Here is a 22,901-nt window from a genome sequence, read left to right as displayed (position 1 = left end):
GTATTTAAATACAGAGTATCGCACAAAAAGGCATGCAATCTAAATTTTATTAGCTCTTAAATTAACCCACCACTTTCTATGATAGTTTCAAAGGTTACTGTTTTTTGTACTTTGTTTCCAGTCTGAATTAGTAAAGCTTTAGGCTCCAGTCACTAGGAATTATGTTTCTCTATATTAAGTCTTTCTCTGCTTGTCTAACTCCACAGGACAAACAGTGGTAGCTTCCCTGGATTTCTGTGCTTCAGTTCTGAAAATCTGACTTGCTTTTTTTTTTTTTTGACTGTGGACATAATTTATCACATAACTGGATAACAGCAAATAAATTCTTTACTATTTATCATTTTACCACTTTCAAGTTGAAATCAAATTTTACTATGATTTAACATTATTTCCCAAAGATAGTTATTGACTTGCTAGATAGTTCTTATAAATATTTATTGAAGATCACCACTCCTGAAGACTGCTTCTAATTTGAACTTTCTAAGGAAGAAAAGTTCCTAAGTTCCTCATGAAGCAGCTACTTACCTTATACTGAACAGTCTTTAAGTTTGAACAGGACTTATTTTAAGTAGTTAGCTTACATAATATTAAATTATACTGCAGCAGTAACTGTAATAAAGCAAACCCATAATCTGAATGAAGTTTATTCTGTCATTTAATTATCAATATAATTTTCCATTAATATTCCACTCATTTAATCAAGTTGTGACAGTCTAATTTGTTACTGTCTTCATTGACCTATCTTCTATCAAGCACTGACACACCAGCACTTCCCTCATCTTCCAGTATTTCTTAATCATTCCAAGTATTATTTAAAATGAGTAACAAGAGACAAAGAACTTCCTTTAATACGTCTTTTATCATTCTTTGGGTCAACTTTAATAAATAATCAGCCCCAAAAATTACAATAACTAACAACGAAAATGAAGTGCCACAGAAAATAGAGGACACTCAAATTGTTAGCAAATTCAGACTGAGACTAGATGATTATTCAGAAGGAATACTGCAGTTAAACTTATCTTATTCATTTGAATACTGCAATAGCCTAAAAATGTAACTGCTACAACAGAGTTTATCAATGCAATTATAGTAATTACAGGATTTGAGTAAATAATCCGTTGCCCTATTCTGCTTTTATACCTCCCTAAGACCACGTGGATAATACATAAACCTCACAAATCATGTGAAAAAACTACATGCATAACTAAGGCCTGTCCATATTAAGGCACTTATTTTTCTGTCCACCCTACAGCAGCTGACAACACTGCTTCCTAAAACAACACGGAAATGAATGCAAGAAAAGCACAGATACATTATATAGTGTACTGCATGGAAAAATATGAACCATCATCAGTTTCATCCACTGTAACAAGGGACTTCTGTAAAACATACTACCAACTTTCTCACATAACAGATGAATTTTAAGAAAGCCCCCAAGATATTGAAATAATACTATCTTTAAAAGCATTCTTACATAAGAGAATTAGTTTAAAAATGAAGCAGGACAAGGAAAAATGAATCTGTAAAGAAAACTTACAGCAAGGGAAAAAGTTTGCAACAATCCACATTATAACATGCATAGACAGAGTTCATTTATTTTTCTGCAGAGGCTTGTATGATGCTATGCTTTGGTTTTGTGACAAAGACAGCAGAGAGAGCGCACCAAAGTTGCTGAGCAGCTCTGCACAGAGCCAAGTGCTTCTCTGTTTCTCACAATACCAAGATAACAGGGAGCTAGTAGTGCAACAGGAGCTGGAGGGACACAGAATGAGGACAGTTGACCAAAGGGATGTTTCATACTACATGGCACTGTGCTCAGCAATAAAAGGTGGGGAAAAGAAGGAAGAAATGGGGGACATAGAGCCATGATTTTTGTCTGATCAAGAAACTGTTAGGCAAATGTGCCCTGCTTGTTTAGAAATGGCTGAACATCTGCCTTCCAGTGTGGAAGTAGCAAACAGATTCCTTGTTCTCCTGGAGTTCCATGTGTGGCTTTTCCTTTACCTGGTAAGCTGTCTTTACCTCAAAACTAATGCAGCAGATGTAAAATATGTCCCAGCTAGACATCTATCTAGCTATCGTGACAATTAGTAATCAAGTTATGACAGTGTGCTCCCACTCTGCTCCCAACATCCTCCTTCAGCCTCAATGTCACATGCAAGATCTTATTCTTGTGGACAAATGGGCATGTGCTAGATACTACGAGTCTAGCACCTTACTCACGAAAGCGGAGCAGCCCAAAAGCCCCCTGAGCTCTCCATTACAGGATCCCCCTTGAGTAGGGACGTCTCTTGAGGTTACTCCTGTAGAGAATCCCTTATACCTGTGGAGATGCCTTGCTGATGCAGACACTCAACAAGTGACTATTAAACTTGGCTAGTTTTTCTAAGACTGTATCTTTGATTGTGTACATGTAATCTTGCAGACATAAAACCACTGACCAAGCCTGGGACAAGGTGTGGATTCAGCTGCACTTAGGCTCCTGACCTCTGTAGTTCAAGATCTCTAGAAAGCAAAAGAGAAGCTCATAATTCAACAGAACGGCCTCCTGCACGTTTAACCCTATGTTGCTAATACCAAGTGTATCCAACCATTCTGAATCCTCTTAAGTCACTGTCCACTTTGTTAAATCGCTGTATCAGTAAATACATTCCTGCTTCCCTCTTAGGAGTGATGCAAACAGTGTAGTCATTTCCATCTGTGACAGAACTTCAAATTAAATAGAAAGCAATTACCAAAATAAGCCTACACCTAAAAATGGCTCAATTTTGAAATATTTCTCAATCTTGCAGGAGACATTTCAGGCAAACGTTTCGGTTTCACTGGACAGATCTTTTGGACAACAGTCTAAAGTGTCATGAAACATAATTTATTTTGCGGCAAGCTGCTTCAACTTGGAAAGAGGAAATTCCACAATTTAGAAAAGAGCAGGAAACTCTTTTTAGGCTGTATATATAAGGTCGCTCAAAATTTCAAATGAGACCTGAATAAGTCAATTAGTGAAAATGATCCTGGCACAGAATCATAAAATCATAGAATTGCAAGGTTGGAAATGACCTGCAAGATCATCTAGTCCAACCATCCTCCCACTACCATTGCTACCACAAGTCTCTAAACCATATAGCATAGCTAACAACATCTTGGGCTGCTTTAGAAAAACAGCGCCAGCAGCTCTGAGTTCCCCAGTAGAACAGACATGAGTATACCCTTAGGGAGTCCAGTGAAGGGTTTCAAAGAGCAACCCTTTGCAACCCTGCAAAGAGCATTTGAAGTCTTTGAAGAGGCTGAGAGTTGCGACTGTCCATCCTGGAGGAGGCTTGGTACAAAAAAGGTGAGGAGAAGTATTATCAGTGCCTATTAAATGCCTGAAGGGAGAGTAAAGACTACTAAGGTGGAAACTTCCTAGTGGTGTTCAGTGAGAGGACAACAGAAAATAGGCATAAATTGAATGTCAACAAATTCCATCTGAACCTAAGAAAAACTTCTTACTCTTAAAGTGGTAACACTGGAACAGGGTGCCTAGACAGCAACTGTCTCTGATCTTGGAAATGACCATAACTTTCAGAACAGTCCAGCTCTCAGTGACATTACAAAGGGTAAAGAAGTGATGCTAGACAAAGCGCGTGATCGTACATTTACAAATATACATTTAAACACATATTAGTTGCCACTCACAACAGCAATGAACAGCTTTAAACATGAGATATGAAAATTATTACAAGCATCACATGTGAGAACTAGAGTTTGTAGGTTAAGAGGTTTTACTTTTTTGCGCTGTAAGGCTTTTAATTGTAATTCTTCAATTTGTGTGAAATAGCCGAAATGAAATACCATCAAGAAACTGTCAAAACCACTAAGACCACAGCCATGGCAAATGTGAAATCTGACAATACCAGATGTTACTCATTCTATCGGTAATCATTCTTTTAGGTTCATTAAGAGGCCTTCAAGCTGGATAAAATCATTATGTAGATGCATGGAACCTTAAAAACTGTCTACACTGTCTCTCCATAGATGGCAGCACAAGATAAATATGTACGTCATCATTACCACTGACACTCTGGAAACAGTAAATTCTGTAAGTACCTGGAAATATCAAAACTCAGATTGTTCATGTGCATTTAGTTCAGCTCCCATGCACTCCAATTTTACACACACACACACAAAAAAAAAAAAAAGTGAAGAAAATCAAAGCAGGGACATGTCTGGAGAACAAGCCTTGTGACTGGCAGAGGGAACAGGTGTTATTTAGCCTACAGAAAAGGAGGAGTTAGGAAGGGGGGTTGGGGAAACTCTATAACTCTCCATAACAGTGCTGTCTGTCATGATGTTTCAGGAGGGTAGTTTTCCTAATTTGAACGTCTTTTGTCACAATCCTTTAGCTCCTGATTATCAACAGTTCGGAAATCGATGACCTTTGTGTATGCCCTTTAGCAACCCTTTCCATACTTGCAGACTGTAATGATGCCTTTATTATTCCCCTGGAGTATAAAGAAATAATGTATTTTCCCCTAAAAGACTTTCTCACAAGCTTAAACTCCTTAAATGAGATACCTCATACTGATCAAGTACAAGCAATGTGCAGAAGAATGAAATCATCATGACATTTCCAAATACGTAACTTTTAACCAAATACCCCAGAATGATTACTCTTTTTGCAACAGCATGTTACTGACTCATGTTCAGACTATGAATCATCTCAAATAAAAAAAATATTTTATCTGTAATTATTGCAATTTAGCACTTATAGAGGGAACTATCTAGCCTAAGCATGCTCCTTTGCATTTGTTTCTTCCTACTGTATTATTTCTTCCATGCTATTTTTCTAATTTCTCTAAGCCATTTGAAATTCTGAAGTTACTCTTCACTTGGCCTGCTACTGTATGCAAAGTAATAAATGTACTCTTTCTGTCATTATCATCCAAGTAATTAGAAAAGACACTTTTTTTCTTGCAACGCCTTTTCTGCCTTTTTGAGCACATAGAATGAAGATGCTCACTTGGTACACAGCTGTTTAGTTTCTCATTCGACCTTCCTCTGCCAAGCTTCAAGAATAACGTTTCTACCATACTCAGTTCATCCTCCCCCATATTTTACTGCCTTTCAACCATTCTCTTCTGTTTTTCATAAGTTCCCAGTTCCACTTGGCCTTAGTTCACCCTGACAGCTCCAGCTATCAATCCATTCCCTTCCTTCCTAAGTTATCCTCATTTGCCCTTTCACATCAAGAGCTTGAACAGAGATATGGCCAACTTAACAACCTGTTCCAATTCTCCTCCTGATCACTCCCATCACCTAGAATCATTTATGCTGCAGAAGGAACAGGGGACTACAAAAGCCCCCAGAGGTTTTCCAGAAACCCAGCTCCCTACTGTCCACTTCCACTGGTCACTCTCATCCCAAGAAAAACTGTCACTTGTTCCATGCTGCCGTTGCACAAGTCCAAACAACTAAAAGGGCACAGCAGTTGTTGTACTGGTAGAATCACTGTTAGTTTTTACATACTGAAACTGAACTGGATGTCCCTCCCCTTACACAAAAATAGACCTTGCTAAATTTGCTATTCAAAGAACAAAGGCTCTATACCACACAATCACATACCTGGAAAGGGACCCCTGGACGTCAGCTTGCTTACTGAAGGAAAGATGTATTAGAATAGGATGCTTGGGCACTTCTCCATCCTAGTTCTGAATGTTTTCAAGGATGGCAGTTCCATAACATCTTTGGGCAACATCCCTATGCTTAACTATAATCAGAGGAAACTTACTGACCACTCTTTCCCATAAAGTAAAACACTGCAGTTTATCTGCTACTCTGCATTGCAATGAAAAGTGAAGTTTAGAACAACCAAAGAAAACAAAAATATTAAGTTATCCACACCACAACCTTCTTACAGAAAACCAGATACTTTAATCCTGGCCATATCCATCAACCTTTCTTATACTCCTATTAGTAGTACTCTCTGAAGATAATAGTCATCTAGAATTTTTTTAAACAAAATGTTATTTTAAATGTTTCCTATGGTAATTGCTAAGCCAGCAAAATCTGAGCTTCTCAGAGGAATGCCAGCTTTGAAAAATTCATTTCCCCTATAATGTACCAATGCCCAATAATGTACCTATAAAGACAGTACCAACCAGATACTGACATTTTCTCTCTCAGAGCAACAAAACGCAGGCATGGATTGGTATCATTAAGGAACTGGACTTCCCATCTTAGCATAACTCCATTCCTCCCAGGCTCCCTTCCCTGCACCAACTACCCACACAGGCAGTGGCTTCAACTTCTTGTTATTTTGGTTTGGTCCTCTACAGTTGCTCCTTAAGGACTTATCCTAATTTTTCTTACTACTCAAATATTCAGTAGAAAGAAAAACGATTGTGAATCGTGAAGTGGCACGATTCACATGAATGTAATGCAGGGTACGCAGCCTATTTAGTCAGAGCAAAAACGGGGCTCATATGGCATTGTAAACCAAAAATGTCTGTGTCTATTTCCAAGTTGCTGACAACTAGAAATTACATCTTAACATATAAAGCACAAGCGAAGATCTAGCTGCAGATTTGAAATCTCACATGGCAGGATGGTTATGCATCTGCTGCATCTTGTTGGAAATAAAAGTTTCATTATCACAGTGGACTTAAGACCAAGTGACATAACCTGGAGCTCTCATGCTGCCATTATCAGAACACGTTTAAAATTTCTAAAAAAAAAAAAAAAAAAAAATTGAGGACAAGTTCTTATGCTGAGAAATATTAAATCCAACCCAAGAGAAAGCCGTGTTCGACTTCATCCAGACATAACAAGTACCCCACTGTGTCCTAGAGAACAAATGTAGAACAAAGACAGCTCCTGCCCCCAGGACTTAGAATCAAAGGTCCATATTACCAAACACATTTTTGCAAAACGACTTAAGCAGTCCCACCCCCTACGCATGCCACCATCTCAACTGTGCTGACAGAACTGTTTGTAGCAATGCACCATGAACCAACTCAGGAATCAGATCTGAGTAAAACCAGAACAGGGAGCTGTTCAGAGTGAAAACTTCCTTTATTTCTTTTCATCCTTTTTCTTTTTTTTTCTTCTCCTTTCAATTATCAACTTCCAGGTTCAGTTCATCATCTGGTAAAACTGAGGAAAGGAGGACAGAAAATGACAGGAAAATTTAACTGCTCTACTAGAACTTTGAAAGTCAGTTTGAACATGGGCAAGTAGGAAATGCAGACAGCCAAAGGGGAAAAAAAAAAAAAGACGCATATCACTATGATAATCAGTTTTTCCTTCCTTTAAATTTCAAATCCTCTTGCTTCAAAATGAAAGCATTTGAATTAACAAGATGCCTCCATTATTTTTTGTCTCACTGACTATAATGTATCAAATATGAGTCTGCAATACAAACAGCTTTATTGATTTTGATGTCTCTACTTGCTCTCTCACTGGTTGGATGTGGACAACTACATTTATATGGTCTCATAAATTGGTAGATGAATATCAGCTTAAAATGTATTGGATAAAGGCAACACTGGAATATTCCAAAGTTTGATCCAGGCGAGTTCCACAAACACAGAGGAACAGAAAGTACACTGTGTGCAAGTTAGTCAGACTTGAGCCAACACAAGGCTGAAGGTACATCTCTTTTTAAAAATATCTCCAGTTTTGTTTTTAACTATGGTGACAGTTTCTACTTAAATCTGATACTCTTAATCAAGACCAGCAAGTATGCTCTACAGGATGAATTACAGGCTTATTGTTGGAAACAACAACAAAATCCTAGATGCTGCCAAATTTGTTTGCTTATACTCAGGACAAGAAAGAAAAAAAGCAAAGAGTGAATACGGCTCAGATAAACAAGACAACTGAGATTTGGATGGAATTCATGCTCATGGTGCAATACATAAATATGATATTCACTCAAATGTGAATTTCAAGTCTTTGTGAATCCAGGCTCACATAAGTTTAAAAGAGACTACAACCAACCACATTATCTGTTGCATTTGATCTTCAACACAACATTCAAGCCAGCCTGGAGTGTAATTGGTACACTGACAACACAGTCAATCAGAATCACCCTGTTCATCTTCTCAGACAAATAGTCTTTACTTAAAAAAAAACCAACAAAACAAACAGGATAGTTTTCCTTCCAGCACAGAGGTCAGATGACAACTGTAAAGTACAACAGAACTGCTAGCTTCCAGCATGTATCAAAAATAAAACAACGAGGTCTACTATGCCTTCTTCCTAAGACAAAAAAAAACTTCAAGCAAGATAAGAGGATAACCCGATATTTGCCACCTTATTTGCTAAAAGAAAAGTTTCCTAAATTTACTCCAGCAGTAAACATATATTGATTTGTGTAATAATACAGTTTTTGAAAGAACACTTACTTTATGTCAGTATTAAAAATCACAACTTACAACATTAAAATGTCTATATAGTAGAGTTAACACAGACTGCTGCCTTTCTATATCTGCTGGGCAACAGAAAGCTGAAAGACTTAGAAACCAAAGTGACTACAAAGCCTAAAATTAGCTTAATCAGCTCTATGTAGTGCATCTTTTCTCTGCTGGATACCAACTAAAGAGAATATTCATTGAAGTACTGGGGAGGTTTCAACAAGCAGGACCTTAAGGGCTGAAATCCCCTTAGGAGGGTGCAACAGGAGCAAAAGCTGTGACATCACAACAGTGCAAACCCACAAAGCAGGTCACGATTCTAACTAGCAGCATCATCAATAATTGACTCACACTAGCAGAGAGCTTAAGAAACTGGTAAGGGGGCTGATTCCCACAGTCAGCTCACATAGAAGGTAACTGGGCTGCAGGTTCACCATCTGCTGAAGCCCTCTGGGCAAATGGTCCTTTACTTCTTCCTTCTCCCAGCCCCTCCTACATCCTTTGAGATGAAGGCACCCAACAGTGCTGTGAGCAAGCTGATGCAACTGGAAAGCAGCATTTTATTTGTGAAGTTCTGTGCTTGCTGGATTTGCTTCCTGACCAAGAGTCCTCACTCCAGTCAAAAAAAAATAAAATAAAAATTACATAAATACATATGATGCACATTCTAACCACAATGCTTTGAAACACTGAAAAAAATCCATGCAAAATAACCATTTTTTACAGATGAAATTCTACTTCAAGAATCTCACTGAGTACAGATCCATGAAACGAATCCAAAGACTTGTAGGCATATGTACAATCACGGTTACAAAGACAAACACCTCTTGAAAGATGGAATAAAAATCATAGAGCAGCATCAAGTTTCGTAAGCAGATGTCTTCATGTCCACGGTTAAATAATTTGTTTCAGTAAGTGAGGAAAAAAAATTTTAAGAGATATGCATCATGCATACTTTACTTCAAAGAATTCCAGGAATCTATTGTAAACACAAAAAACTCCACAGTCATCACAGCACACTGCTCCCCAAAGGAACAGCGGGTCAAATTCAAAGTACCAGCAATAGATTCTCATTCAGAACTTTTTCTATAGAGGCCAGAATGGACAAAACCTCCAAAACCTCAGAGCTCTGTCTTCAAGGGTAAAGAAAAAAAACAACTTAGTTTGTGAAACTTAAAGGATGAAAGACCAAAACATAACTCCCTACTGAGTGATTACAAGGAGAAGCTTTCCCAAACATTAGCTAACTACGAGACAAAAGACAGCTCAGTAAAGAGTCAACTAACAAATTAACATACAGTCGTAATTGGCCATAACCATTGAAAAAGCAATTTGAAGAAAAAAGGCAAAATCCAGACTCTGGTGAGAAAGCTGCAATAATTAAAGGTATTTTGGTAAGGCAGCCAGCACTCACAGCATGTACTATGCTTCTGAAATGATGATGCCCATCTGCCTCCAGCTGCTCTGTATCGCTGGACTGCTGGAAGTTTTCATCTCATTCCTACGCCTACCAGCACCAGCTAACCTACTTCAGACAAAAAGTGTCAGGTCAATTCAAGCACTATATCACACCCATGTTAACCCACTGTGTTTGGGCAGGGGCACATCAGAGAGCAAGATGAGGGCACAAGAGGACATGCCACAGCCACCAGGTAACTGCAGCATTGCACCAGGCTGCCCAACAGAACACCAGTGTTGTAAAGCTAAGATTTTCGCTATCTGTACATTACAGCATATTAACCTTTTTTTACGTGATTTATATAAAACACTCAATTGTAATATTTTTCTGGCTTTCTCTAACCAACACAATCAGACAGCTTTGCTGTGGGTAGCACAAGTGAGCACAAGGTGTCTACCTTTCTGTTATTGTGAGGGCAAATACCGACACAGCCCTTCTCTCTGTCACCATTTTTCTGTGTACAGTTGAGACCAGTGACACTGAGCTGTCTTCCAGCTGCTGTTGATTTTCTAACACACCTTTCACCAACCATGTGTGTTGTGCCCAAGGCTTGTTAAACCTACCATCTTATCCAAAAAACATTGCACAGAAATGCAGTAAAGTGTATGCTTAGCTTTTTGAGGACACGTCAATTTGGCTTACATGCGATTGAGCAGCTGGCCCATGCAGCACTGTGGTTAAGAGTTAAAAATCTGAAAGGGAAGGAGGAAATCCAACATTTCTTCAACAGGCACTATATGCATCTGTTGTGATACGCAACATCTTTTGTAACAACAAACTCTGAGTTACCTAAATGCCAAACCACAATTTCACAACAGTGGTCATTTAAAATAAAAACTACCTCTTTAAGTTTCATAGTCATAAAGGTAGAAGAAGATTGTGTAGTTTATCCCCAACCCAACTTCACCATGTCCACTGACCATGTCCCTCAGTGCCATAACCACACATTTCTTGAACACCTCCAAGCATGGAGACTCCACCGCCTCCCTGGGCAGCCTGTACCACTGCATCATTACTTAAGCAAAGAAAACCTCCCAACTACCCAACCCAACTCTCTCCTGGCACAAGTTGCGGCCATTCTGTCTCATCCTATCACTGCTACCCAGTAGAACAGGCCAACCCCCACCTCATCACAGCCTCCTGTCTGGTCACTGAAAAGAGCAATGAGGTCTCCCCTGAACCTCCTCTGCTCCAGACTGAACAATCCCAGCTCCCTAGCTGCTCTCCATAAGACTTGTGCTGCAGACCCCTCACAGCTTCTCTGCCTTTCTTTGAACATCCTCCAGCATGTCAATGCCTTTCTTTCTGTGAGGGGCCCAAAACTGAGGACAGACCTAGAGGTGCGGCCTTGCCAGTGCCAAGTACAGGGGGGAGTTTAAGTCTGTACAACTCAGAAATGACAGAGACTTGATGAAGGTTCCCAAGGTGCCCAGCCAACTCTATGAAACCTCCAAACAGAAAGAAGTTCTTAGCTTCACAGTGCCAGGAGAACAAAGCCCTGAGGGGAAGTGAGCACTTGGGCCTGGCTTTGCAGTGGGTCAGAAGAGCAGAGTTCACCCAGGGACTTTTTCCTGTTGGTGACTGCAAGGAAAACTTGCAAAAGGTACAAGAGAGAAAGCTGTTGTAAAGAGGGAGAGCACCAAGACTACCAGAAGCTTGCGGTGATGTTTATCGTTCATTCCGGACAAAAAGACGTCCCGTGCGGTGTGACAGGGGCTCGTTCCGGGCTGCCCAGTCCGCTCTCGGGGACCAGCCCAGCAGCCGCGGGCCTGCTGAGCAGCGAGCCCGGGCCGCTCGGGACGGGCGCTGCTCCCGCCCGCTGCCAGCGGCGCCCCACGGCCGCACACAGCGCCGTGGAAGTACGGGCAGCCCGACCGCCGCGGCCGCTCCCGCCTTCCACCGCGCGGCGAGCCGGCAGCCCAGGCCCGGCAGCTCAGGCGTGAGGCGGCCGCGCGGCACGGGCCCGCTCCTCCCGTCAGCGTGGCGGCCCCGCGAGGCCGGCGGCAGGGCCGAGACCGCTCGCGCCCCCTCCCGCCCCGGGGCCGGGCCGCAGCACGTACCTGGCGCCCGTTGCTGGCGGGGCGGGGCGGGGCAGGAGCGGCGCCGTCAGCGGGAGGCGCGCGATACCGTCGCCGCGCGCGCCGCCCGCCCTTCTCCTCCCTCCCGCTCCGCTTCCGGCATCTGCGCGCCGTGACGTCAGCACCGGGGGGCGCTGCGGGAAAGCCGGAAGTGGAGCGGCAGCAGCGGCGTGTGGGGTTGGGGCGTCGGGCGGGCGTGGGAAGCGCTGCGCCGGGAGCGCTCGGCGTGCTGTCCGCTGCTTGTAAGAGCGAATTGCGGCATAGAGCTAAGTCAGTGCACAGCGCTTGGGCGTTCGCACGTATTCTTGCACGCCACAGACGTAGGGCCACAGAATATCTCGAGTTGGAGGTCATGGATAACTACTAGGCGTTTCCAGCGCCTTGGGGTGGCTTAGCCAGAGAACGTGCATCTAGCCCCCACCGTCCTGCTACCCCAGGCCTATTAGAAAGCTGGGGCCGTTCAGCCCGGAGAAGGCTCCAGGAAGACCCGAGAGCGGCATTTCAGTGCTAAAACGGGGGAAGGAAGGGGATGGGCTCTTTGGCAGGGTCTGTTGGGAGAGGATAAAGGTATCAGCGGTTTTGGGCCAGTTCAGCCTGGTTCTGTGACTAAATGTAGCACAGATACACACCAGGAGTGGGGGAAAAGGGAAAAAGAAAGGTAGGGAGATGGGCCTAAGAGCAAAACGGTGGCAACAAGCTGAGAGAGAAAACTAATTTACTAAATATGATACCGAAATGCAAGGTAGCACAATATAATACAATATAGTTGGAACTGAAGCTAGTAAATCAAATAAAATGAGAGAGTCTAAAAATCCAAAGGCCTTACGCAAATGCTGAAGGCAAGATGGCTAGGAAGAACACACTTCAGAGGTAAGCAGTAAAAGAACGGGCAATCTCTTAACTCGTGGGGAGTTTTATCTTTCCCTCTAAACAGAAACCAGAAACAGAACAGTGAAAGTCTTGAGAGAGATGAAGTTCTTCTTTCCTTCTGAGAAATGTATACCCAAAACTATCGACAATCTACTGGTGTACGAACTCTTCAACTCCCAGTGTATGATGTTGTGATGTGGAGTACTGATACAAAAAAAAAAAAAAAAATCATAAAACCATGACTAAGGGGAAGTGATTTCAAACTAAAAGAGAAATGATTTATATAGTATATAAGGAAGAAAGTTTTTACAGTCAAGGTGGTGAGGGACTGGCACAGATTACCCAGAGAGCTGGTGGAAGCCCCATCCCTGGATGTATTCAAGGCCAGGCTGGACGGAGCTCTGAGCACCTGATGGAGCTCTGAGCACTTGATGGAGCTGTAGGTGTCCCTGTTCATTGCAGGGGAATTAGACTAGATGACCTTTAATCATCTCCTCCAACTCAAATGATTCTATGATACTATGATTTGGTAACATAGTATGAGATATTCCTTCTGTCATCTAATGGAGTCTCCAGTCTTGGAGATGGTCTTGCCAGCATAATCCAGGAATGAAACTTGCCAACCTGAATGTCAGGTTAGAAAGTTGACATTGCTTTATTGCAGCAATGGGTGTGTGAGGGATCACTCCTAGCATGCATGCATATAACCTGAAGCACATAGATCATATACATTCAACAAATATGAATATTTGTACAATTTCCATGAAGTACCCATCTATTCTGAGGATTGCTATACATATTAAAATCTAATACTAGACATGCACTGTGTTAATAGTGGGTTCTTGCAAGCAGTCATTGGTGGTCATGGAGTTCCACTGGGAGATACTATCCAGCCAAAAAGTTGTGTGCTAAGTAGCTCAGGTCTTGACCATATTTGGTCAAGAAATCATTCATGTAAAATCAGCTGCTGACTAAGCTTCTAATTATCTCATCTACCTTGTTATGGTGCTTATATTATCAGCTTTAGCAGAGTACAGTATATCTCCCCACAGCTTATGGAATGTTGAGATTTTGCCGTTAGGCTCCAGATGTCCTGCTTATCTGGGAAAAACAGCCATATACAGAATCTGAGTTTGCTGAATACCCTGAATTAATTGCTGCAGACTCTGAATTTATTGCCAGGCATCACAGAGGTGCCTTCCAAACTTAGCTATTTTGTTTTCCTATATGATTTTGTGAAAAGCTTTCCTGATTGGTCAAATTACTGCCATCTACTGAAATTTATGCAGATGCTGGGTGGATACTAAGTTTCACCCTCTAATGATCATGTCCAATGGTCAACCAGATTGGTAGCTTTGTCATAAAAGAGGCAGAACTTTCTCTTAACTGGTGTTAGCTATGGCCAGTGACTGTACTGTGTTTCAAATTTTTCAGTAACTACCAGAATAATCTTCTCCATACTTTTTACCCAGCAGTGAAGGGAGACCAGTGTCTTCTTTTATACTCTTTGAAAATCAGTACATTTACCAACTTTCAGTCAACTGGGACATCTCCATATTCCCAAGACAATCTCAAAAATAACTGAGAGAGATTTTGTAATTGTATCAGTCAGCTCTTTCAGCAGCCTGAGAATAATCTCATCAGGCCCCTGGTGCAAATCCCTATGGAGAGTATTACTGGAGGTGGGGGTGATGGTAATTCAGAATAAGAAGAATTGTAATGGCTGACCAGAAGGCAGCAAAAGCCTAAGCTGAAAGGCACTTTTCACGTAGGAGATTAATGAGTAGAAGCACTCCTCAGGGATTGTGATGAGTTTTTGGACATAATAAGTGCAATGTACTCATTAATGAGATAAAGACAAGAATTTGATACGCACCCATGAAATTTAAAGATGACACTAAGCTGAAGGATATTATGGATAATGATCTTGACTAGAATGAGAGAAATGAGGTGAAATGTAACAATATAAAGTACAAAATCGGTAACAAAAAGAACAGTAAACCTTTGCTATAAACTCATCAGTTAGAGCAAATGAGGAAGAAAGAGTTCTCTCTTAGGAGCATTGAGATAATTTGAAGACTTCTTAAGACCTCATTTCTGTGTTTTGCCATGGAGGCTCAGCCAAGAGTGAGATTGCCACAGATCTGAAGCAGAGAGACATTTCTCTGTTTTTCTGGTATGAACATATTTGGTGGTCTGTCGTATGTTCACCTGATTTGATCCCTAAAGGAGTCCTTTCTGTGCCATGCCTGTACTTTCCCCTTCTAAAATATAAATAATAAGTTCCTTATACTCATGGGTATTCCTTACCCATGAAACAATTAGGAAAACAAATATGAAAGCAAGAGAGGGAGTTTCGAAGTGAAAATTGTCAACTACTAGTCACATGAAATAGCAGTGACACTGCACAGAAAACAGCACAGAGGAAAAAAAAAAAATCAAGCTCAGGAACAAGATCTGGAGAAAAGCCCCTAAACTGATAATGACTTGGAAGCAAGGGGCCTGTATGCATTGGGAAGGGGAGATGAGCAGGCTGGCCAAGTGATAAAGGAGACACCGACCTGGCTGAGTGGCTCTCTGAGCATCTGTCTTCAGATGACATGAAAACTGGTATTTTCACAGAGGGCTGCACTCTGCATAACAGAACATGAAATTTTCAGTGCTGTCAGTAGGAAAATGCATTAAAAAAAAAAAAAAAATGAGGCAAAAACGTGACTCAAAAGAATTGTACTGAACAGGGGAGAAGTTATTTTAAGGCTTCATCATCATATCTAAAGAGGAGCACACCAGGGGAACCAAATATTTGTAGTGTCTGTGACAAGTGATCGTGGTCTGAAGACAGTTCTTATTACAGTAACATAAATACTGCTTTAACAGGGCTTATTTCAAGTGGCTGAAAAAAAAAGTCAAGTCTCATCAACTCAAGAAGTTGAACAGAAAAGCTGAATGAAAATATTATGAATGAAAACACTTTGAACCCCAAAATGTGAGTGTCTGCTATTCAATACTGTAGCTCCGTAGAAGCTGGGAAGAACTTCTTGAGGTGATAAATATCAAAGCATACTAAGCAAACAAAAAAGGAAAATTTCATAATATATACCAAGGAAACTAGGAATTATTTGAAATTGACATGAGGCAAATCAAAGCATAAAAGAAATAAACCTGCAAAGTGCAGTATTTTTCTTCACATTGTCTGCAGTGCATTCTTTATGCTATGTTCTTTGTTGTCACAGATTTTTGTGTTTCCATTAATTTTATTTATGTTTTTTGCCTTATAAAAGCTGTTTGCAAAACTCCAACTTGTACAAAGACACTGAAACAAAAGCAAGATAAGACAAGAAATTTGGAATGACAGAAGGTGCCTTGTCTTTTTTTCCTATTTTTTTTATACCACCCGCTCACAATTAAGACTTTATCGCCTCCATATGACACATAGAAGGTGGGCAGGATTTTAGTAGCAGCTGATAGATGATTATGACAAGTAGGATGTCTGATTTTAATACCTAACCTTCAATGCAACTTTCTTAAGCTGTTGTTAAATCCTCTTGTGGTTCAGTGCTGGTAGAACACCGTGGACATACCTACATTTTGCCTTTCAGCATCTCATACTGATAGGTATTAACATCTTCACTTCTCTGTAAGAGAATTGTAGGTTAAGAGCACTATAATCCTCACAAGTATGATTAGCAGTAGGAGGGACCAAGACTGATCTCTAATTTTAAATGAGCCTGATTTACATCTTCTGAAGTGATCTGTTTATACCACTTTTGTCCTGAACCCTGGAATTGAAGATTGTGATCCAGTTTCGGAGTTCTTTGCTAGGACAAAAAGATATAGAGGGTATCAAGGGAGTGGAGAATGACGTTGTATCTCTGCTCTGTCCTAGTGACCACCTACTGACATACGCTGCGAAAATCACAGCTCGCTGTTTGAAGACAAACAGTCTTTGCAGAGGCGGCCTCACCACCAGCAGCTTCAGCCCAGCTCCTGTCAAGACTGAAAAATATACAGATCTGAAAAATTATACCATTTTGTAATATGGGAAATTGAACTTTTTTTTTTTTTTGGTCAGTAACAGCTGCTATTTCTGAGGTTAAGGAAAAGATAAATCTAGTGGTTGCATTTAAGAATAGGAAGTTTTTGGTTTGTTTTTTTTTTTTTCTGGGGAAAAATCATTCTACATGATAATTCCTCCTGAAACTAAGTCCAAGAGAAAAGAAGAAAAAAAGTGTCTGTGTAATACACTTTTTACTTTGTATTAATTCATTCTTGAGGTCTGAAATTGATGGAATGGGCTTTTTTGTGTACCGTATATAGTACATGAATACAGAGAATGCATTTCATGAAAAATAAAGATATGTTAATTTTCCTCAGAAATATAATGCATTATCTTCTGAGAAACACTTTTCACAAGAATTAAATTAGAAACTTGACAAAAATACTGTGAAATACTGAAAACTCATGAAAAAACAACGTTTTTGAGTGCTCTGCAAGGCTGAAAACATCTCTTCCTTTTGGCCAGAAAGTTCTCTTTCTTTAAGTGTAAATTCTTATTGCTTGTTGTTTACACCCTGAATCTGTTTCTGTGTCTTATTCCTGGATAAATTATTTTGGTTCCTGCTATTGTGCCAAAAGTATGGTACACAAATACTCTCAAATTTGTCTTCAGCAGTTTCTGCGAAAACTCAAACATACATAAATCTGTCATGACATTCACTCTTATTCTTCATTATATGTTCTTGAGAGTTGTTACAGTCTGTTATGTCTTCACTTACTGCTTTTGCATTTGCTTTAACGATTAAGGATATGTGATCTATATTTTAAGTTCCCACTCCTAGTTCTTCTGTCCTGAATATAGTTGTTCAAAAAACTGCTGGGCTGATATGAAAGCTTTCGGTGCAATTGAAACAAACATTCAAAGTAAGTGTCTCGAAAGCACTTTGTGTTCTCATATTTACTGTGTATATATATGGGCTTGTGGTGTAAAGCTTGCAAAGTTATTTCACTGTTGTTACGTGTGCAAACAATTTAATTGTACTTTGAATTTTGAAATATTACATCTCAATACATGATTGCATGATTTATTTTTGCAAGGTGCTTAGCTTGCCTATAATTTTTCTGCTCCAAACCATCAATCCTGTTACTCCACAAATGATTTTTAAATAAATTATGCATGTCAGAGCAGATGACTGCTCCGGGGTATTATATAACTTTTTTTTTTTTTTTTTTTTTTTTTTTTTTAACTGTAGAACTGTCATCTAAACAATTTGTCTACACATAATGTAGAAAAGAAAATACGTGTACCATGCTATGTAGCATAAGTGTACTTTTTTACACTCAAGTCAGAACAAATGAGATCCCTAAAAGTGAACAGCATGTTAGATTCTTCTGTGGCTCTCTCTTCAGAAGGAATACTCTGGTTATCAGAGAGAGAGATGAGAAAGCTGAACTCAGAAATCATGTTAATAATAGACTGTTTTAGTAGAGCTATCTAGACTGAATTGGTTCATGTAGAGCATATTGGCACAATAGACACTTTTCACGAAGACTAAACTCACAAATACTTCTACTGCTATAAGTAACAGCGATTAATGCCCACACTGCTTCAGCAGACTGTATCCATCATGTGTTCACCAATCATCAGCCCATATTGAAAAAAGAAAAAACAACCAACAGAATAGCAACAAAGGCAATGGAATTAACATAACAATATAAATTCATAACAAAGAATCTCTTCCTCTTCCTCTCCTGCTCTTTAAACAAAAACACACCAACTCTTATAAAACAGTTAAAGAGGTCTCACCTTCATGCTTCTGGGAGGTCAGCTCAAGTGTCTAGGAATGTAGGGTTACAAAGAAAAAGCTTTAACCAAAATATCTCACTGCTGACTGCTGTCTTCTGTGTACACTCCCTATGCTTTCTGAGACAATCTCTTTCTGTACGTTTTATGAAGTATGCTAAGTATGGTGTGGTCATACCCTTCAGGAGCCAGCAGGAGCTGTTGTAAAACTGACATCTTAGCCAAAACTGGAGGATGGGAAGGAAATGGAAAGGAGAGAAAAGCAGGAAAAGGAAGGAATCATGGAACAGATTGTTTTCATAAATCCAAGAACTGTACCTAAACTACACAGTACTTTTCAAAACATTAAAAATTAAAATGTCCTCTAACTCCCTACCTTGGAAGTATCTGTTCTCTGATAGTAAGTGCTGGTAGAAGTACAGTGTTTCTAAATAAAGTTGACCAGGATCATGAATAGATGTTAGAAATAACAGTCAACTTCATTCTGCTTAACTGTTTGGAAAGAAGAGCTGAAATGATTCGTGCGCTACATTTAAGTTACCTTAATGCTACTTCCTTGGTTAAATTGTCCATTAAGAAAGTGGTTGGGCATGTATGAAATTTGGGAACCTTGACTGGAGCAAGGGAGCTAGAATCTGGAAAACTGTTATAAGGTATTTGATCCTTTTGTCTCTAAAGAAACGCTTTGTTGAGCACATGTTGATACATAAATTTCCTGAAGTTAACACATACCTGCACTCAGGATTTATGCCAAGATTTTTTAATTCCCAAGGCCACATCTAGCTTACTGTAGAAAGCAATCTCTTTGCTGGCCATACATCACCTTCTGATTCAACCTCTTACCACCCAGATCTTCATAGTCAAGAGAGAAAAAATAATCTTAATCTACATAGTAAAACCCACTTAAGTCATGTTTATTAAATAGCATTGAAGATACCTATGAAGTGTGCAGAACACAAGCAAACAATTCCATAAAGGAGCAATTTTTGGAATATATAAAAAAGCGGAATTCCAAGTTAAAATGACCACTGCATTTGTTCTATGATAATGTTGCAGGTGGCTGGTTTGAATTTTGTGTTTATTAAACTGTTGGTTCTCTAAGTTGCAGCATCTGATGTGTGGACTCAGATGTGAACGATCCAAATCGTTTATTACAAGTTCTCACATCACTTATATACCTTCACAAGTTTTCTTTCTCTAGCTTTCCCATCCACACCTACAACTTTCCCAAACACCTTTGCATGTCAACAGAGCACTCTACAAACACTCCTCAACTGTTCATGCGGGTGCCTATTCAATCAGACCTATTAACTGTTTCTTCTTCCTCTACAGGTATTCTTGGTTCTCATGCTGTTTGTCTTGGTCCATAGCTGCTGCTCTGTACAATCCTTCTTGTACTCCCACACTAAATCTCTACATCAGGCGTAAACTTTGTGTAAATAGGTGTTAAACAGTTGGGAAAACAGATGAATTATGGATTTCCAAATGTAAATTAAAACACAAAACACACACAAAATGTGTGGCAGGGTACATTAGTTCTAGTTCAACCAGACAAACATACAATCCTCACAAACCATTTACAGGTGGCTTCAGTTATCCCAGGTAATTGAGGAGGCTTAGAACAGTGGAAGAGCGTACATACTGCAAAATGCATGTGAACCACTAGGAATAGGAGAAGCACTAGGAGCAGACCTAAACCTGAAATAATTACCTGAATAGAACCTATGCTCCTTTAAGTGTCTATGGCAGTTAATCTAGAAAATTTGTCCATGTATAACAATGCCAGTGATCCTGCCTCTCTACTCTGTGCTGGTGAGATCTCACTTGGAGTAGTGCATCCAGATGAGGAGTTATCAGTATAAGAGAGACATAGAGCTGTTGTAGCATGTTCAGAGGAAGGCCACAAAAATGACCCAAAGGATGAAACACTTCCCCTATGAGGACACTCTGAAGGAGCTGGGGCTGTTCAGCCTGGAGATGAGAAGGCTGTGAGGAGACCTGAGAGCAGTCTTTCAGTATCTGAAGGAGGCTGTAAGAAGAAAGGGGACAGACTCTTTAGAAGGATCTGTTGTGACAAAAGGGGAAATGGTTTCAACAAAAAGAGGGGAGATTTATATTGGTTATAAGGAAGAAGGTTTTTAAAATAAGGTGAGGAGCTGGAATTCAAAGTCAAACTGGATGGGTATCTGAGCAATGTGATCAAACTGTAAGTGTCCCTGTTCATTGCAGGATGCTTGGACTAGGAGAACTTTAGTTGTCTCTTCCAGATCAAACAATTCTATGATTCTCAGTTATAACAAGCATTAACCACTAAGTTTTTCAACTTGAAAGGCTATATTGAGGTGAAGAACAAAACAGGGTTAAGATGCCTCAAGAAGAGCTTTTTTTTTTTTTATGGTGACCAAATATTTTAAAGTAAATTATTTTTTTTTGCATATGAAAAACAGTTCTGTTTTTTGTGAAAAAGTGATACTTAGATATGAAGCAATTACAAATTTCCCTGAATTGTGTATGTAGCCAAATTTCTATCCTCTATTGGATTCATGTATGGACACTAAGTATGTATTATGATCAAGTCATTAACAGTTTTCTTAAAGAACACATTAGGTCCGTTAGGAACCATATGGCAGATGTTATATTCTGTGAGTGAAAGCTAGTTCTACAACAGTGATTTTAACTACACAAAGAGAAAAAGAGAGAGAGAGAGCCGAAGAGGTTATTTTTCTAAAAAGGTAGATTAGATTTTTAAAATAAAACAACAAAGTTATGTGCTGTTGCTGCGAGTCTCCACTGTGAATCAAGTTTGAAACATAAATTTTTCATGGCAGAACAAGTACTGCCCTTTGAGCTAGTCACTGGAAAAAATCATGTCTGCTGAATATGATCACTGTATTCATGTTTTTCAGTAGGAAACATTGTAAAAGATCTCCTTGGTGTTATAAATTATTTGCTGTGATAGGCTGATGGGATTGAAGGTAGAAGGGCTTTGCCTATCTGGATAGGCTGGATTGATGGACCAAGTCTAGTCACATGCTGTTGAACACAGCTCTGTGCTGAGTCATAGCATTTGGGTCATAGCAATCAAACGCAATGCTAAAGGCTTGGGAAGGAGTGGCTGAAACCTTACCTGGCAGAAAAAGGAGCTGGAGGTAGGTGCTGGTTGACAGCCAGCGATGTGCCCAAGTGGTCAAGGAAGCACCCTGCACTGGTGAACCTGCATCAGGAATATTGTGTACAGCTGGAAGTGTTTAAGAGATGAGTGGATGTGTCATAAAGGGTTTTAGTGTTGGGACTCTGAATGTGAGGTTGATGGTTGGACTTGGTGACCTTGAATGTCTTTTTTGATCTAGATGATTCTAGATTCAGAGATGGTTGCAGCCTACTGGCAGCTCAAGCTGTCATGGATCAAAAGGGTGCAAGCTGTTAGTTATCAAATTTGCACTAGCTGGTGCAAATTGGCTTCCTGTCAGCCAGAGATACTTGTCTATGTAAAACCTTAATTCAGATGATTAATTTACATCATTAATACTTGGCTGTTCTCAGCTCTTCCTGAGAAGTTGTTTTGCAGGAAAAAACAGAAAAGGACAGGTAATTGTTTGCATGTTTCCATGCTTTTCAGCATGGTTTTTGTCAGCATTATAGAACTGTTTCACTTGCTGTAATCATAGGTAACTGCCTGTTCTCAAATGCTTTTGCTAGAGAGAAAGGTAGTGGTGAGGAAACTGGTTCTTATAAAGCTTTCTACTGGTGGGTACAAGATCCTTGCTGATACCCAGATTGCTTAGAACCTTGTATATTTTTCTCATAACCACTGCCTTATAACATCAGTCAGTTTAGTCTGTTTCCCAACTTTTGTAGTCCAGTGATAGAGGAAAAAGCGAAAGGCCTACTTCCCAGACCTTACACTTGTCTGCATTAGAGCTGCTGCTTCCATTTATGCCATTGATTGCCACACAGATTGCTAATACAAGGAAACAGCTCCCAGCAGCCAGGACCAACTCAAGATCCATATGCTTGCTTAAAATTCTTCCTGTTACCACCAAGCTCTCTCATTCCAAGCATAATAAGGTAATAGGTCTAAGTTGTCAGACTTTCCTCTATTGCTGTGGAAGTTTGAATATTGTCTTTCACTAAAAATGATTGCACATATTTTTAAGGTATTTCATGAAACAGTCTTGTATCAGATTATAACTAAATTCACTTAGGCAAGATTTGTTGGTATTTTGCTAAAAACTCCTATCTGAGAAGAAAATGGAATATATCTGTATGAGGAGACTAATTGGAACAAGCCAGGCATCATG

General features: G+C 39.9%; 1 protein-coding gene across 9 annotated transcripts in view; it reads right to left on the bottom strand.

Moving 5' to 3' along the window:
* The window catches only part of FAM172A (family with sequence similarity 172 member A), a 256,784-nt gene extending 244,379 nt beyond the window's left edge, over positions 1-12,405 (bottom strand). For 3 of the 9 annotated variants that reach the window (XM_048932063.1, XM_048932070.1, XM_048932061.1), the window contains exon 1: positions 11,913-12,405. In XM_048932063.1, coding sequence (XP_048788020.1) covers positions 11,913-12,284 — 372 coding nt within the window. In that variant the 5' untranslated portion in view covers positions 12,285-12,405. Of the gene's footprint in view, positions 1-11,501; positions 11,563-11,912 lie in introns of those variants that run through there. The other 6 variants (XM_048932068.1, XM_048932069.1, XM_048932064.1 and 3 more) reach the window with 4 other exon arrangements.
* Positions 12,406-22,901: the final 10,496 nt, after the last annotated feature.

This window comes from Lagopus muta, chromosome Z (assembly GCF_023343835.1).
Source record: "Lagopus muta isolate bLagMut1 chromosome Z, bLagMut1 primary, whole genome shotgun sequence".
Lineage (NCBI taxonomy): Eukaryota > Metazoa > Chordata > Aves > Galliformes > Phasianidae > Lagopus > Lagopus muta.
Note: the sequence above shows the minus strand (reverse complement) of the source record. Positions and strands in the feature narration are given on the sequence as shown.